Source organism: Lissotriton helveticus, chromosome 8, assembly GCF_964261635.1.
Source record: "Lissotriton helveticus chromosome 8, aLisHel1.1, whole genome shotgun sequence".
Taxonomy (NCBI): domain Eukaryota; kingdom Metazoa; phylum Chordata; class Amphibia; order Caudata; family Salamandridae; genus Lissotriton; species Lissotriton helveticus.
Window position 1 is genome coordinate 1,338,003,168 of NC_136069.1, and position 17,093 is coordinate 1,338,020,260.

General features: G+C 42.1%; 1 protein-coding gene across 1 annotated transcript in view; it reads left to right on the plus strand.

Moving 5' to 3' along the window:
* Positions 1-17,093, plus strand: part of F5 (coagulation factor V) — a 711,267-nt gene that overhangs the window by 347,995 nt on the left and 346,179 nt on the right. The window contains exons 11-12 of the mRNA XM_078658317.1: positions 9,756-9,900; positions 14,740-14,952. Coding sequence (XP_078514443.1) covers positions 9,756-9,900; positions 14,740-14,952 — 358 coding nt within the window. The remainder of the gene's footprint in view (positions 1-9,755; positions 9,901-14,739; positions 14,953-17,093) is intronic.

The window sequence follows — 17,093 nt, forward strand, 5'->3', positions numbered from 1 at the left end:
CTCAGCTGTGGTTGCCGTTCTCATCTAGTGGGCATTTTTCCAGGGAGGACAATGCTGTTTATGGATTCAGAGCTACGCAAACAAGAGGCAGGAAAGGATGCACCAGATGCTGGTAGAAGATGGAGACTCCTTGCAGCTGCGGCCCCGTGCTGGTAAGAGCGGTAGGGGCAGGTGGGGGGGGGGGGGGGGATTTTGACTGACGATGACGAGGCAAAATGAAAAATTAATTCATTTTACCTTGTTGTCGTTTGTCAAAATCCTACCCCACCCGGCCCCACCCGACCCCACAGCTCTAACCTGCACGAACCGCGGCTGCCTGTATAATCTCAGAATTTAATGGATGGGCGAGGCTTCTTGGATACATGACTCTCCAACCCAGTAGGGTGGTCATAGTGCACAGAGCTTACAAATGGAAAGCTGGTTTAAAATGAACAACACAGGGGAGGAAAACAAACCACTTTTAGAATCAAATCGAGCAACAACAAGCAACCTTAGTCAGAATCCATCAACAATTGATCTCTGCTAAAAAACAAAGCTTGTATCTGCTGCTGCAGTTTCCATTTTTATCTAGTGGGCCTCTTCCTTGGGGAGGCAGTCCACGAAGGTAGGATCTGGAAGGTCTCTGGTGAAGCTTCTGAGCATGTATTGTTGGACTGCCTCCCCACTGTCCTTCTAGATTGTGCTGCCAAGTGCAGCAAATTCCAATAAAGTGAATACGGCCCTTTAGTCATTATTTGTAGATGACCGCTGGCAGTCAATTGACATGGACCCCACTATAATGGTCAAATTGATCTTCGTATCACTTCTCACTACCTTGCTTAACAGGTATCCTAGGTTATCCCATTCTTTTCAGTCATTATGAAAATCTACAGGCCATTAAGTTGCAATCACTTTGTTTTTAAGCTGTACCTTTTTATGTCTCGTGTAGCGTTGCAGCGCACGTGCGCTGCTCGCTCTGCAAGACATTTTGTGGTAGAGATTTCAGAAGGGGACTTGAAGCACCGCCCATTATTTTCATTGGCTGGCGTCATTGTTTATGCTAAACAGTGGCCTCCCATTGTAAATGAGGCTTCTTTGTTACCACTCTGTCTTCTTTTGGGATGGCTCATCCGGACTGGATCGTTTGCTTAACGGCTGTTGTGAGGGTATTTCTTATCTAAAGGATGCGTGTAGTGACGGATCATGTTTCCGAAGTCTTGTTTCGATGCAAATATAAACAAGCGTCTGCCTTTGTCACTGTGCTTTGGTAAATGCAGGCACGTTTTTTTTCGTGGTGCTTTAAGTTAAACAGCTTCTTTTATTAAAGTAACGAGTATAGTCTCGGAGACACCACAAAATGGGGGGGCCATCTGGAGTTTCCAATCTGCGCGACAGAGATGCATAATAGATACAGGCGGTAAACGGCCCCGAAGTCCTGAGGAGCTATAGCAGTTGAAGAGCTGCACCGGAGTGGGAAACAGGTGATAGTCTTTGAGGTTCCAGTGCCAGAAGAAGCGCATGTTGTCCGTGCAGCAAAATTAAACGGTGAGAGGAATCCATTGCCGCTGGTGTCCACACTGAAATGCACCCCATTTTGGTGGCATGCCCGGGTTCCTGCCACTGCTGGCACGAAGGAGTGAGCGATGCATTCTGCCCACTTCACAGCTGCATTCATCCTCCTGCTGTCAGGCTAGCAGCTGTGCCATGCGCTGCTTCACATCTGTAACTGCCCTCCCCGGAGGCAGCTTCCTTTCCTCTGAGTGTGACCTGGATTTGGATGTGTGCCAGCCTCTCACTGCTAATGCCATGTGTGCGGGGAGGCTGCGTTCTCAATCCGTGTGGCATGCTGCCCGCTCGCCTTGCCAGGGTGACACAACATGCGGGAATCTTCTACAAGGAGGGGGTCTGTGTGCCCCCTTCTTATTGCCTATAAAAGACTGAGGGGCTTGGGTCTGAGTCAGTCCTCTAATGGAGCCCTCCAAGTCTCAGTGTGAGCGCATATGCTCGTGGCCCTGCAGTTTAACATATAATAAACATTTTTAACGGCGCATGAAGCTTTTCTGATAACTCCATATACTGTTGTATTTAAAAAACCCACATACATGTTCTGTAAAAAGAAATAACACGTTCTAAAAGTTGATTAATATTGCCACATTTAGGTCCTAGAAACAGGTGATATTGGCCCGTTGTGGTGAGTGACAGCCTCTCCTATGCCCCTCCCTGTGCACAGCCTCTGATGTCATGAATGGCCTCTCATTCCTATAATGCCTTTATGGACTGGCCACCTCAAGGTGCTAGCTTCCTGTTGCCTCTGACCAGTTTTAGACCTGTTTGAGCAGGAGTTCGCAACCCGTGGTTACTTCTGCTGGTTTCTGGTCGATGACCCAGACCAGAAGCTGACGGACTCCCCCAGAACAGGGACTTTGGGTGGATGACCCATGTGGTTCTGGTGATTGATGGAGGAGGAACTTCTCCTGAATATGTAATGATTGGAGGGTTGGAAGGTACCTGCTGTCCTAGATAAGATGAAGGCACAGCCTGGTGTCTGCTGTGAGGCCGTGTAGTTACTGATGAGCCCAGGATGGGTGATTCTCATTGTGAGCCTACGTGTTCCTCTGATGTCCACTGATGGCTCTCGCGGATGATGCCCAGCATACACAGGTAGGGGCTGTGGATGGTCCAGCTATGCACAAATCTACTCTGGCTCATGAGGGGTTACAAGTTCTTTGGTGCTTCTTTGTGGCTTGTTGAGCTGTGAGAGGTGGTAACCGATGCATGTTTAACACCCGTGGTCAGACGGTTAACGTTTGGTCAACTCAGTCTAAGGTGTATTAAATACATTTGCCAGAATATGGGTTCAAAAAGTTGCCAGCGGTGGGAAATTTTTTTAAGTGGACTAATAGACAAGAAGAAATTGATGCAAATAAGCGTAAAAGGACATTGTGTAATTTACTGTAACCACCAAACTCCAATAGTAAATTAAAGGGGAGGGAGAGTGTGTTCTTCTAGAGCTACGTTCCCAACACACTACAGGCACCCCCCCTCCACCACATCTTGCCTTATAAAACAGAGGGATGTTCAGAAGATCGCTAGATCAGATCTAAAGGAGCTCGTCAGAAGGTAAATTATGATCCAATGTAAGGGAAACTATTGGCTGCTTGTGTAGGACGGCAGCAGCGGGCGGCGGATGACGCCTTGGGTCCCTCCCGGGTCCCTGACTCCACAGAGAGACTTTACCGGTGTCCCACATGAAGTTTAATGAGTGAGTGCAGAAGAAAACTGGAGGTGCCGTGCCTGATCTGAAAATAGCTGCTACCTTTCCCCTTTGCAGCTACTACAAGGTGGGCTCGCCATGAGTCCCTTGGAAAAGGTGTGGTGGTTCCGGAGGGGTCCCAAAGTCCGTGTCTACCACAAAGGGTTTACACCACTGCACTTGGAAGATGAACAGAATTCCTCCCGTATTTACGAGAGTTTAAGTTATTGGCATTATAAATGATAATGCCATTTATAATGTTTTAAAAATGAAAACAGAAATAAAAGGCATTGTCATTTACAACGTCAATAGCTCAAACTAGTGCCAATGCGAGACCTATTGCATTGCAAATGCTTGTTTCTCTTGGTGCACCGCTTGGCTATTAATCATACATTTTGTTGCACTGTGTATTTTATGCCTTTTTCACAATGCAGGGTTCCAGCAGTACTTAATATTTCACTACTTCCAAATTCCTCCGTATTTATGTCAATACATATTTCTCACTCATTTGTATCTTTGAAGTCTGTTCACTGGAAACCGTATTCCAAGAAAATGCATTTTTGTCTTCGTAGAAGTGGGTCTACTTGGGTCAAAAAATTGTCTATGCTTCAGGAAACACTTGGGACAAGACGTTTATCTGGATAGCTTATACTTGGCTCAAAAAGTGAACCTTGATTCTGCCTATCAAAGTAAAGGCAAGTTATATAATGGCTCTGAACGAACTTGTTAAAGCTGATGCGTGAACCAGTGGTGAATGGTGTGTCTTGTAGAGTAAATGCTATCTGACTGAATCTCAAGCAGCTCAGTAAATCCATATTTTTCATGGTCTGGCCTGTGATTTTCCTTGATTTACCAACATTTCGAATTCTTAAAACTCTCCTTGGTGTGCTTAGAAGTTAATGAAAATTGTATGTTTTCTGGAATAATTCCGATTCTCCTTGTCAATCTCATTAAAGTTGTAACTAGAAGGAGGCATCTCTTGGGTAGCAGTAGAAGATTTTCCATTTGCCTTTTTTACCCCTCTTTCTTTCCCCAAATGTAACACATGTTTCCACGTGTTGAAACACTCCTCCTAAATCCTCTTGAGCATACAGAGGTTTTAGGACATAATCTAGTGTAATCGTACATTAATTCAGTCTCTTTTTCCTTTATAGTTCGGTGTGCAATAAGGGTGGAAAAATCAAATGGGAATGTTGTAGAATACTAAGAAAGCCACAACCACTATAGGTTTGCACAATCCATTCTCATTAGAACTTTCAAAATGCTATCGGGAAAAATTGTGCTCACGGTAGTTTGCTCATGGACCCTCATTAGAACTTTTCTCTGTAACACAAAGGATCTGAAAAGAAGAACCATTCAATTTCAAGCGAAGGGTTCTTGCAAGGAGATTGGAAGGGAAGGGATCTTGTAAAAGTTCATCCAGCTTGTCCACTGAGTGCTTGGGACCAAAGCCAGTTAATTTCCATTTCAAATGATTTCCCCATTGTCTTATTGGATGCTTCTGTCAATATCATCACTCACGTTTAGCCCCAAAAACTAGTTGCTGAAATGAAAAAAAAAAGTGAAGGTATTATATCGATGCCAAGCACTTACCAAAACTTGCAAGTGTCAAGAAACGATGATGTGTGTTCTGCACAGTGAGGCGGTGAGTGGTGGGACGGTGCTAATGGCTGAGCATACTTGCGGCCTGAACCACACTGGGGTTTCAGGGATTTCTGTCAGGGTTGTTCTATTATCAATGAGGCACTTTAGATAGGAATGGCTGTCTCTGGACTGTGGTATGACTATATATTTGCAGGCTAAATCAACTTCCAACAAGAATACAGTAAATCAAAAGAGAATTAAGGCCAGTCCTGCTTTTATTGAAATAGCGGGATGATTAGCCTGACACTGATATTATATAATCATCAACATCCAATTGTCCCTAGAATCTGTATCCCTCAGAAAAGACGCTAGGGCCCAGATGTAGGTAAATCAGATTTACCGATTCATAAATACCGAATTTTACCGATTCGGTATTCATGAATCGGTAAATCAGATGTAGGTAATTGTTCGGTAAAAAATACCGAATCGGTATGATTCGGTATTTACCGATTCTGTAATTACAGAATCGGTATTTGCCATTGATTCCTATGGGCCTTGAAGCCCATAGGAATCAATGGCAAATACCGATTCGGTAATTACCGAATCGGTAAATTTACCGATTTTACAAGGGGGACAGGGTGTCACTTTGACACCCTGTTGCACCCCTGTTTCTGGCTTGTGTGCCATGTGACACACATACATGCCCTTAGGGCATGTCTGTGTGCCACATGGCACAGGTGTACATGCACAGATGTGCATGTACACTGGAATTCGTTATTTACCATGGAATAGTATTCCATGGTAAATAACGATTCGGTAAGGGCCAGTGGCACTGATTACAGTGCCACCTACATATGGATTTACAGAATCGGTAAATTTACCGATTCGGTATTTTACCGATTCTGTAAATTTACCGAATCGGTAAATATACAGATTCTGTAACTATGAGGCCCCCTACATGTCAAATCCCATACCGACCAGTATTTGGCGACCTACATCTGGCCCTAGGTCTTTTAAAAGGACTCACACCCACAAAAAGTATGTGGCATGCTTTATCATTGACTTCTCTTTTAGGTGCCAGATGTATGAGCCAAAATACCGGTCGGTAGCGGCCGATTTCGGCCGTTACCGACCGGTATTTAGGATTTGACATGTAGGGGACATCTCATTTACAGAATCGGTAAATTTACAGATTCGGTAAATATACAGAATCGGTAAAATACCGAATTGGTAAATTTACCGATTCTGTAAATGAGATGTAGGTGGCACTTCAAAGAGTGCCACAGGCCCTTAAGAGTCGGTATTTTACCACCCAATCCAATTGGGTGGTAAAATACCGAATTCAGGTGTGCATGCACATCTGTGCATGCACACCTGTGCCATGTGGCACACAGACATGCCCTTAGGGCATGCATGTGTGCCACATGTTACACGTGCCTGTATTCGGGGTGCTAGAGGGTGTCAAAGTGACACCCCCTGCACCCTTGCGGGATTCGGTATTTACCGATTCGGTAAATACCGAATCGGTATTGCCCATTGATTCCTATGGACTTCAAGGCCCATAGGAATCAACGGGCAATACCGATTCGGTATTTACCGAATCGGTAAATACCGAATGTTAACGATTCGGTAAATGGAAATTAAAATTTACCTACATCTCCCACCCTCTAATTTACCTATTCATAAATACCGAATCGGTAAAATTCGGTATTTAAGAATCGGTGAATTAGAATTACCTTCATCTGGCCCTTAGAGTGTAGATACATCTGGATTGGCTCAACCTCCGTAGTAGAGGGATCTCTTTGGGTGTTGGTCTATGAAGCTATTCTATTAAAATTACTTAAATGAATACCCAGTGTCTGTATTTTTATTTGGACGGGCCTTTGGCAAGAATAAAAAAAAATCATTGTTTGTTTTACCTTGCCAAAAGACATGGTGGAAGTTTGTTCTGCTCTATGAGACTGCAACCTGTTGTTGAACTGGAAGGCCTTAAAAAGAAAGTGTTTACGTTAAGTGTTGGAGAATGAGGAGGTTGTTGTGGCCTGTCACTTAACTTAGGGGCCATACATCCAGAATAATTCTGTTATCAGCCAGTTAGTTGCTCCAAACCTTTAAGAAACCGAAAGAAAGGCAGGGAGCATGGTAAAACTTCACTTTGCACACTATTTCATCATTTGTTGCAATATTTTTCTTTTTGTGCGGAAAACTCTCCACTCATGACTTTCTGTGGGGCTTCCACCTCCTGCTATTTACAAAAGGTGCTATCTCCTCAAACAGAAATCTTGTCTTCTCCTATTTGTAGTGTTCTTTTCTCCAGAAAACCTATATACTGACCTTGCCTATCAAAAGAATCCAGCTTTGACGATGCTTCACCATTTGAGTATCAAATTCTCCTTCTGTTAAATGTGTCATGGTTTGATTGAAATTGTTTATTTCTCTAATTGTGTTGTTATGGTTGTTTTCTTACACCTGATGCCACAAGCTCCTTTCGCTAAACCATTGGCACGACGTTTTGGCCAATATAACAAGGTTCGGTCAAGGATACTTCTAATAAAAGCCTTTTAAATTGTCTACCATAGACACTTGGCAGCAAAGCCACATCTCAAATGAAGTTTGTGATCCCTCTTCTTCTACCTACCTGTAGCATTCCATTTAGTGAGCTGTAATACTATGAAGAAATAGTCAAGTTACATGAACCAATATATACCAACGTGTATTTTCAGATGGTCTTGGTCCTTACAGCATCTGAATGAGATAATACACTTTGTTGGCATTCACATTAGAACACAGACTTCACTTTCATAGCAGCCATTAGTCTGTTGCATTAAAGGTGACAGAATCGACGCATCTGTATTAGAAAAAAGAAAAAAAGGACTATAATATGCTTAGGAGGCAATGGAGGTTCTCTGTTGTGTAGTTAGATCTTGTGTTTATTTCTTTATTATTACACTGTGCCTTTGTGAGTCTTATAAGATTAATTGCTTTTCACTGTAACCCATGTTCCTATCTGGTTTATGACCAGGATGTCTTGTATGTTCAGTTAAGCATTGTTGTAATTAAGTTTTTCAACATTTTAATATAGATTTTCTTTTGGGTTTGTGGAAGAGAGAAGCAACTTTCTATATTGCATGTGAGAGTGGACACTTACAGCTAATGTTAGCAAGCTAAAGGGTTGATTTAACTTTTGCAAGATCTGTCACATCCACAAAATATTGGCAGATCTTCCAGTGTCTGAGAGATGTCTCATCCGCCAGACTATATAGCACCACTTGAACATCAATCAGTGCTTGTCAAATGTCCCACATCTGCAAACTCAAAAGCAACTTGTAAGTCACTTCTATTCACTGGTCCTGTACTGGGCAATCAGTAATAATTGCAACCAAAGATGTTCTTTAAGGCTTTGTGAAAGGTAATCTGGGAGTGGATTTAACAGAAAGCAATAGTCCAGCTGTAAGGACGGAAATTATTGGTAATTTCTGAACGTGTTTTGGGGACATTAGGCAGTTCTTCTTAGAAGACAGTTCAAGGACAGCTAGCGAGTAGGTTTAAATACATTGAATTTGATTAGTTGGGGTGCCTCCAAAAATCTATATATGGACCAAACAAAAGCCTCATTTATAGTTGGGCGGATGCAGAACCTCTGATATTTAGTGGTGGATGTCCCGTCTGCCATATTAAGAGTGCAATGATGTCAACAGCACTTTAATGTGATGAGATATCCTCCCTATCTGGTGAATGTTTAGCTCTGCCCGACTGTGAATAAGGCTCAAAGGGTTTCAAAGCCGCTCTGGCGGTCACTGGGAACATGTGGAATATTTTCTTAAAATAGGAGCCGTGAATGTATTTGTTAGTTCTGCCATCTAGACGTTTTGCAATGCTCTGCACTATTATATTTGTGGGCTATCTTTTATATAAATCTGTAGAATGGCCTAAGGCCCTGATTATGTGACCAGATAAAACATGATCCCTTTGGGTTCGTGTTTCATGGGTGTGATAATTATCTCCTAATCTAAGTTTTGCCTTTCAAAATGTGACATAGCTTGTGGATTTTAATACTTTTTGCACCAAAAGCCGCACTTCCAGGTATCTACTCGGCATTTTCTCCACCTTTAAATTGCATCAATTTTTACCGGACGAACTTTAACAGGTGTTGCAGACTTTATCACATGCAGAAATTACTGGGTGCAATAAAATAAGCACCACTATTAATACGACCTCTGCGCAAATAGGGATTTGAACAGGGGTTGAAATTTTCCGGCCCACTCATAACCAGGGCATAGGCGTACGTGCTGAGCAGCTGAGTACATGTCATGCCTGGCTGCGGGAGATGAATGTCAACATCTACCTAAATCAATCTCGTTGAAATTGAGGGAATGGATTACATTGATTAATCCTTTGTCACACAAAATGATGAAAAAAGCAGAAATACAGGTACTGTGCTACGGAGTGAATCACAGTGGATACAGAGGTATTCCGTTTGCACCGGTTGAACTTCACAGCAGAGTGTGGTATCACACAACTGCACTGCAGAGTGACCTGTGCCCATTGACTACGATATGCGTTTGGGTCCTTTGCCATTTAAAAAAGTTGGGAGAGAAAGTAAACACATGGTTGCTGTATCTGATAACATTCAACCCTGTGCTCCCCTACTAAATCCAGTCTCCGCTCTGAGGAACCCCTAACTCGCCTTCCCCAACCCTTTCCAGTATCTCTGTCAGAGCCTTCCTCAGCTGGTCAGTGAAAAAAATAAAAGAGATGGGTGATGTGCAGATATTAATAGATGTTTCAACTACACTAAATTCAGCACAACTTGAGTATCATTAATTTTACTTTCTAAAGGAGTACATTGTTAGCCTCTGAGTCCAAATAATACTTGCATTGAGTTTGACACCAGAGTGATATGCTTATATTTAATCTATAAACATAATTTGTTTTTCAGAAAAAGGCAGACATAGAACAACATCTTGTGTTTGCAGTCTTTGATGAAAACAAGAGTTGGTACCTGGAAGAAAACATGAAGAAGTTCCACAAAGATTTCTTAAAGCAAGATGAATCAAAGTTTTACAGCTCCAATGTTTTGTACAGTGAGTGCCATCTTTTGTTATTTAGTTATACTCTTTCTATTGAAAGGTCAAGATCTAGAAAATGACGAGTTTGTGGACTGGATGTACCAAAACAATGCATTTTGCCTTCCACGTTGAGCATTTGTTTCATGATTGGAACAAAACGAGAAGATAGTTGTTACAAAATAACAAGGACACTTCTGTAATGCAAGTACTTGATAATATTGCCGGCAAAACGTTGATTTCCAATTTACAGGGACCCGAGTGAGTCTGAGTGAGTAAGGACTTCATGTAGAGTTGTAATACTCTGCACCACCACCAGGGATGTTCCTGCTAAGGATCAATGCCCACAGCTTTTCCAGTTTTTTATTAACAAGCGTACAGTGTCATCATTTACTCCACAGGCTCAAATAAGCACTGCCTATCTGTATTTATTTTTAAAATAAAAAATACAGAAATTAGATTTTTTTGAGTGTCTCTCCATGCCGTTAATCATAATCAATCAATCAATCAATCAGGATTTATAAAGAGCGGCTAATTACTCAATAGTGTAGCCAGACACTTGCTGGCCCCAGAGGCTCATTCGAACAGCTGGGTCTTGAGGGTCATAAGGAATTCTGGAAGTCCAATTATTTTGTTAAAAATACAGCCTCAGCAACACATTTCGTTCAATAATGAAATTCTAAAAGGCTGCAAAGACAGTATGTAAAACACACATCTATAAAAGTACATATATATTGTAAATTACAAAACTTTACATCCAAGACCCTCAACCAAACACCATTTCACATAGGCAACATGAAGCATATTTATATAGACAATTTAAAAAACAACAATCCATTTCACAATAATGCCCTGCCAATCTAATAAGCAAACTCCCACATGCTAGAAAGGGCAGTAAATCAATTGCCCCCCCCCCCAAAAAAAAGAGAGAGGCAAGGTAACCAGAGAATATTGTTTTCAATCAATATCAAAAGTAGATAAAAGAGATATAACATTCCAAAAATCAATCAATTAATACATTTGGCACAATATACTGTCGCTTCCACTTCACTACTGATTTAATGTGTGTCCAGAAAATGCGGAAATCATCTTGTGTCTAGTACAGTCATATTGGGTTTTCATATTAAAATGTTATATTCATGTGTTTTTCATAGCAATCCAATGTGAACAGGGCACATCGTGCTCCCCACCATGACCCTCAGACTCTGAATTGGACATACCGCATATTGACACCTAATAATAAAAATACAAAATTCATGTACGCTTGTACAGGATTTTATCCTAAATCAGAAATACCATGTAATTTCGCCACACATGTAATGCCTACACGTCCGAAATTCAAGACTGCATCTATCCTTATTGAAAAACGAAGAGAAAATATCAATACCGAAATAATCCATCCCAAGTAAGTAAGAAAAGACAAAGAAAGTTGGGCAAGGAGGCCAAGAAAGGAACCAAAATGATAATCAATTCCTGACATTTTCCCACAAATGTTGCAACCTCTACACATTTCAGCAAAATACTTAAAAAATATTATCTGTTCAGTACGCACACCCCCTAAAGGACACCAAAATCAGAGACACCCTTTTCACTTTATCTGCTGCTGCTGCTCCACCTCAGTCCTTCAACCCCAGCAGGCACACTCCACCACTCTCTCAGGCTCACATTGTACTTCACCCCATGCATTTTATTCACTATTCACCCCTTCCAGCTCTCAAGTTGTTCGAGATTTAGCGCTTTACTATAAAGTACACCTCTGCCTACATTAAATTGTCAGTTATTCCCTCCGATCTGGCTTCTATCCATTTTGATTCAAATCATTTGTGAATTTTCCTTTACTGAAGAAACCAATAACTGCTTTCCAAATATGTGAGAGAAGAAATTGGCTGATTTATTTCCAGATTAATTTGCATTTAGAAGAATATAGAGATAACTCACACAAATGCGAGGAGTCAGCAGGTTAATAGATAGTAGAAATGGAAAGACTACATGTATATGATTTGTATTTGTCAGTGGCAATGTAAACAAAATGCTTACTATCGACTGTGTACACATGTATATTATCTGCAGTGCTGAGGTTCTGTGATTCTCGAACCGGACTCCATTTTGTTTAAGTTGTTCGTGACACCATTTTGTGTTGCCCTCACGTAGGCCTATGGAGGTAACCCAACGAACAAGTTGCATGGGCTTCGTTGTTCATGTGCATATTAACTAGGCCTTTTCTGACTTGTGAGTGAACTGCAGGACGCTGACCCCGTCACCTGAAACTGACCCTTTGCGAAGCCAATTTCTCTGGCTAATCGTTGTCTGAGATTGCCAATCAATGTTCAGGATATCGTTAACTTTAGTGCCCTTGTACATATCTTATCCTATTCAGCATCTGAACTATTTCCTTTTCTTATGACTTTTCATTACATGGATAGTGCTTTATTTATTTATTTATTTATATTCTTATAACGCGCCTGAATCAGCCCCGAAGGGATATCTCTGTGCGTGGCTCCTGAGTGAGAGGGATAGATCATATTAGGGGAATGACAGAGGAAAAGATCAAATTAACCAGATGTAAATAGGAAAGTTTTTAATTCCTTCCTAAAAGAGAAAAGATTGGAAATTAGTCTCAGCTGTGTAGGTAGAGAGTTCCACAGCAGGGGGCCTTTTAGGGAGGGTGCTCGACCTCCCTGTCTAGCTCTGGTAACTTTTGGTATGTGTAGCAGCATAGTGTTGCTGGATCGCAGAGCACGTCCGGGAGAGTAAAGGAAAAAAATATCTTTTAAATATTTAGCACCAGACCCATAGATACACTTGTGCATAATGCAGCAGAGTTTAAAACTCACCCTCTGTCGCACTGGAAGCCAGTGAAGGTGGCAGAGGAGGGGACGGGAAGGGGTACGAGGGGGAGCATTCAGGATGAGTCTTGCCGCGGTGTTCTGCACCACCTGCAGTCTGCGTAGTTGTTCATGGTTGGCGGAGCTAAGGAGACTGTTGCAGTAGTCTACCCGCCCAAGAATCAGAGCCTGTACCAGCGTTTTCCTATGGATGTTCGGTAGGAAAGGGAAGATACGCCGTAAGAGACCAATTGTGCGGAAACACGTTCCCGCAACCTGACTGACATGATCTTTCATAATCAGATTTTGGTCCAGTCGTACCCCCAAATTTTTGATGGTCTGTTTAGGCGATGGGACAGGTCCTAACTCAAGTGGCCACCAATCCGGCGACCATAGCAGGGTGGCCCCTCCAAACAACATGACCTCTGTTTTGGTCACATTGCACTGGAGGAAGTTCTGGGCCATCCAACCAGCTACCGCCCTCATGCCATTTTGAAAGGATTGCATGACTGCAGGTGTGATGGTTTGAAAGGGAAACAACAGCTGAGTATCGTCAGCGTAGGAAATTGGTGAGAACCCATAGGATCTAATAATCTCGGCCAGAGGGGCCACATATACGTTAAATAACGTAGGGCTCAAGCATGAGCCCTGTGGCACACCTTTGGTAAGCTTCCTGCAGACAGATTTATGGGGGCCTAATTTGACACCCTGTTGTCTGCCTTCAAGAAAGCTTTCAAGCCATGCAAGAGCGGTCCCCCTTACTCCCGCTCCCTTCAGACGGTCGAGAAGAATTTCATGCGACACCGTATCGAAGGCAGCGGGTTTGTCCGGCTTGTAGAAATCGAATTTTGGACATTCCTAATAATTAACTTGTGGGTTGGTACAATGTAAATCGAGCTTTTATGATGTGATAATGCGTGGGAAAATGTATTTCATTCGTCAGTATTTGTCGCAGTGGGTGTGCATTTATAATGAGCAAAATGTAGATAAAAAGTGATGTCTTGCTCTACGAAAGTTGAGCAGTTTCCTGAGTTGTACACCGTGTTGTATTGCTGGGATTACTGTTACTAGCTGCAGCTAATAAATTTGATGTTTGACGCCATCCAGAAGTATTCCGTGTCTCTGTATACCAAGACAGGTGGAACCCGAAGACTTTGGGTGTGTCCCTGGCGCCGCTGGGTTCTAAAACCCTGTTCTTCCGTGCTCAATAAAAATATATATATTTAAAACATTTATATGATTTGTATTTTTAATTTAACTGCTACCTACCTACTGATTGCTAGTTTCTGGCTATTCACTGCCCTATGTCTTTCGTGACAATTATTTGTAGATATTAAGAACGCAACATGAACACTATCAAATTAGTATGTATTTGTTCCTCTTCTGTGTTTATTCTTGCATATAAGTAAAAAGTGCCATCTTTAAACCAATGTCGATATGGTGCACAAAGAGATTTTGTCGCAGTAGAATACCGTTACATCTCTGTGGCCACTCCGACCTTGGCGCAATTATGGACGAACTAACGCTGCCCATTAAAAAGTGTACACACTGAGGTACATACGACCTACTTCATGAATATTACTGATACTGAGTTTTCCTGTAAACATAATTTCTCCAGGCCCCAAAACCAGGAACAGGGATTTACTGGATTCACAGGCAGCATTACAACATTTTGCCTCTCGCGCAGTGAACAAGAGTCATAATGTTGCAATGACTGGCAAAATGCAAAACTGAGATCAGAGAGAGGGCCCAGCTTCCTGAGAGACGTCTTCCTATTCTCCCAGTGCTGGGGAATACTTACCACCTTCCCCGTACAAGTGAAGGCCATGCAGTGCCTCGCAGCAACGATTTCCCTTGAATAGCAATCTTTCAGAGTTTTGCAGTGTGTACTTTGCAATGTTTAATGCTTTTTTTGTGAATGGCAGCGACATTTTCCAAATGCAAATTGAGTTCACGTGTTTAGCTCTATAATGAAAATGTGCATCAAGAAGAGCTTGGACGCCATGTTTTAACCTGTTCATTTACCTTACAGCAATCAACGGCTACATGCATGAGGCCATTCAAACCTTAGGATTCTGCCACGATGAGGTCATTCGCTGGCACATAACAACTATGGGTGCTCAAGATGATATACTAGCAATAGACATTGCTGGCCACTCCTTTAAGTATAAAGGAAGGAACGAAGACATTCTCAACATCTTTCCAATGGATTCAGAAAGTGTTACTGTAGAAATGGACAATCTTGGTAAGTACTTGAATTTTTATGTTCAACATGCTCCCCCAGCAACCACTCACAAACCAGCATGCTCATAGCATGATAGGGTTTGCACAGCTGCAAAAATGATGCAAAAGCCTTTGCACTGTTTGTTGTCAGTGTGGCTGAAGTGTATTGGATCAGTTGTGGTGGGCAGTACCCGGCAAGGACTGAAATGGTAGTAAGAAGTCCAAGGGAATAGAGGAGGTTAGGGAAGGACGCATAACAAAATGGATAATTTCAGGAGAGGAATGTAAATTGTTAATCCTTCCCTGGCAAATGCACACAAAGGGGGACAATCAAATGATGCGAGCAAACCGAAAACCAAAGACACTGCATCAGAAAGAGCTTTTAAATAAGAGAAATGTTTTGACAGGACTAGCCTTAGATTGAGGCGATGTTAGTAAATGGAGGGAAGTAGTAGGTCATAATGAGAGGGCATGACGTAGTATAGAAGTGGAGACACATGAGAATGGGAAAGGTATTAGCACATGAGAAGGAGGGATATGAAAATAGTAGGAGACGTTCTTCTGCATCACAAGGAGGAGTCTTGGCACACTGGGATATGAGACATTTTGTAATCGTGTAAGTAAGAGAATGGTGGTGAGTGGTAGCAAATGTCTGTAACTACCGAAAGGGTTTTGCAGATTGGCTAAGGACAGCCAGGAACGCAGAAATTCCTCATTTGTAACTGATCTGCAGATGGATCAAGTATTTTTAAGATTAAAAGGATCAGCCTGAGGAGTCTCCCTACCTAACATTAAAATTGTTTAATTTAAAATGAATAGTAAAAAGATACCGAAGTGCCTAGTGACACCGTACCCATATTTTACAATTTTGCAAGCAATACAGATAATTCCAGTGGAATAAGACATGCTCAATAAGGACCAATGAGGGACATGTGTGCACACTTTCATATTGAAAAGGAACAGCAAGGGAGTGGCTCGCTCGGTCAAGAAAGTGTTGACATGGTGATTATCAAAATCCGTGGTTCTCCCTTTTCAGAACTACAAGGTGGCAATAAGTTCCAAAAGTAATGAAGTGCTCTCACCACACTCTGACACTATGGTATAGGGAGAGCCCTAGCCTTTTACCATTTTAAAAGTCATACCTCAAATCACCTTGCACTCTAGTGATTTATTTCCACCCTATTTTCATAATTCACCACATTTTTCTCATCGCTATCACGGAAAGAATTCTCCAAAGCACACTTTATACCATGCTTTTCCTGCTATCTTTTGCACATGATGCAAATTGTGTTGCACTTTAATGGCAGAACATTTCTTGTTACTACAGGATAGTAATTTCCTCAATAGTAGCACTTCACCCAACCTTCCTTTTAAATGTTACTGTTCTGGTAATTTCCCTTCCTCCTTACCCCTACCTCACTCATCTTTCATTCAGTTATGTGTCTTATTCTCTCTCACATTGTTGGGGGCTCCCGAAGTACAAGTTCACCCTTCACCTCTCTTACACATCCTCATCATTAGTATCTGTTCGAAATGGGGGTCTCTAGTTGGCAGAGGTAGGCACATTTGTCCAAATAGGAACCATTGCTTCTAGTCAGGATAAGGGGCATACGCACTTTAGATAACCCCTGCTCACCCCCTTGGCAGTTTGGCTTGAGCAGACAGGCTTTTCCCAAAGGCAATGGGTAAAGTATTTGTACTTAAAACACACACTTATAGAGTGATAACACCACAAATGGACACCACACCAGTTTAGAAAAATATAGTATCTGTATCTAAACTCAAAAAGACCAAAACAACAAAAATCCAACGTACAGGGAGTAAAATAGTACTTCAAAAATAGTAATTTCAAGAATAAAGCTTGTAGAAAACAAATAGCTCTACCTGGGGCTATTGCAACATCGTGACAGCAATAAATCCAAAGTGCAGCACCAACCGCGAGCTACACATCGTCCGGAATGGAGTCACACGGACCTCCAAACAAACAGTACTTTGGAAATGAAGTCTATGACGATGCAGAGTCTTGTGAAGGTGAGGCGTCGGTGCCGAGCTCGAGGCCAGCTCCCTGGCTGCCACAGGAGAGGCGAGACATCTTGTCCACAAGGAGGTGATGTGTCGAATCCAGGACAGGGGAAGTTGGTTGCGTCCATAGTGAGGCGTTGG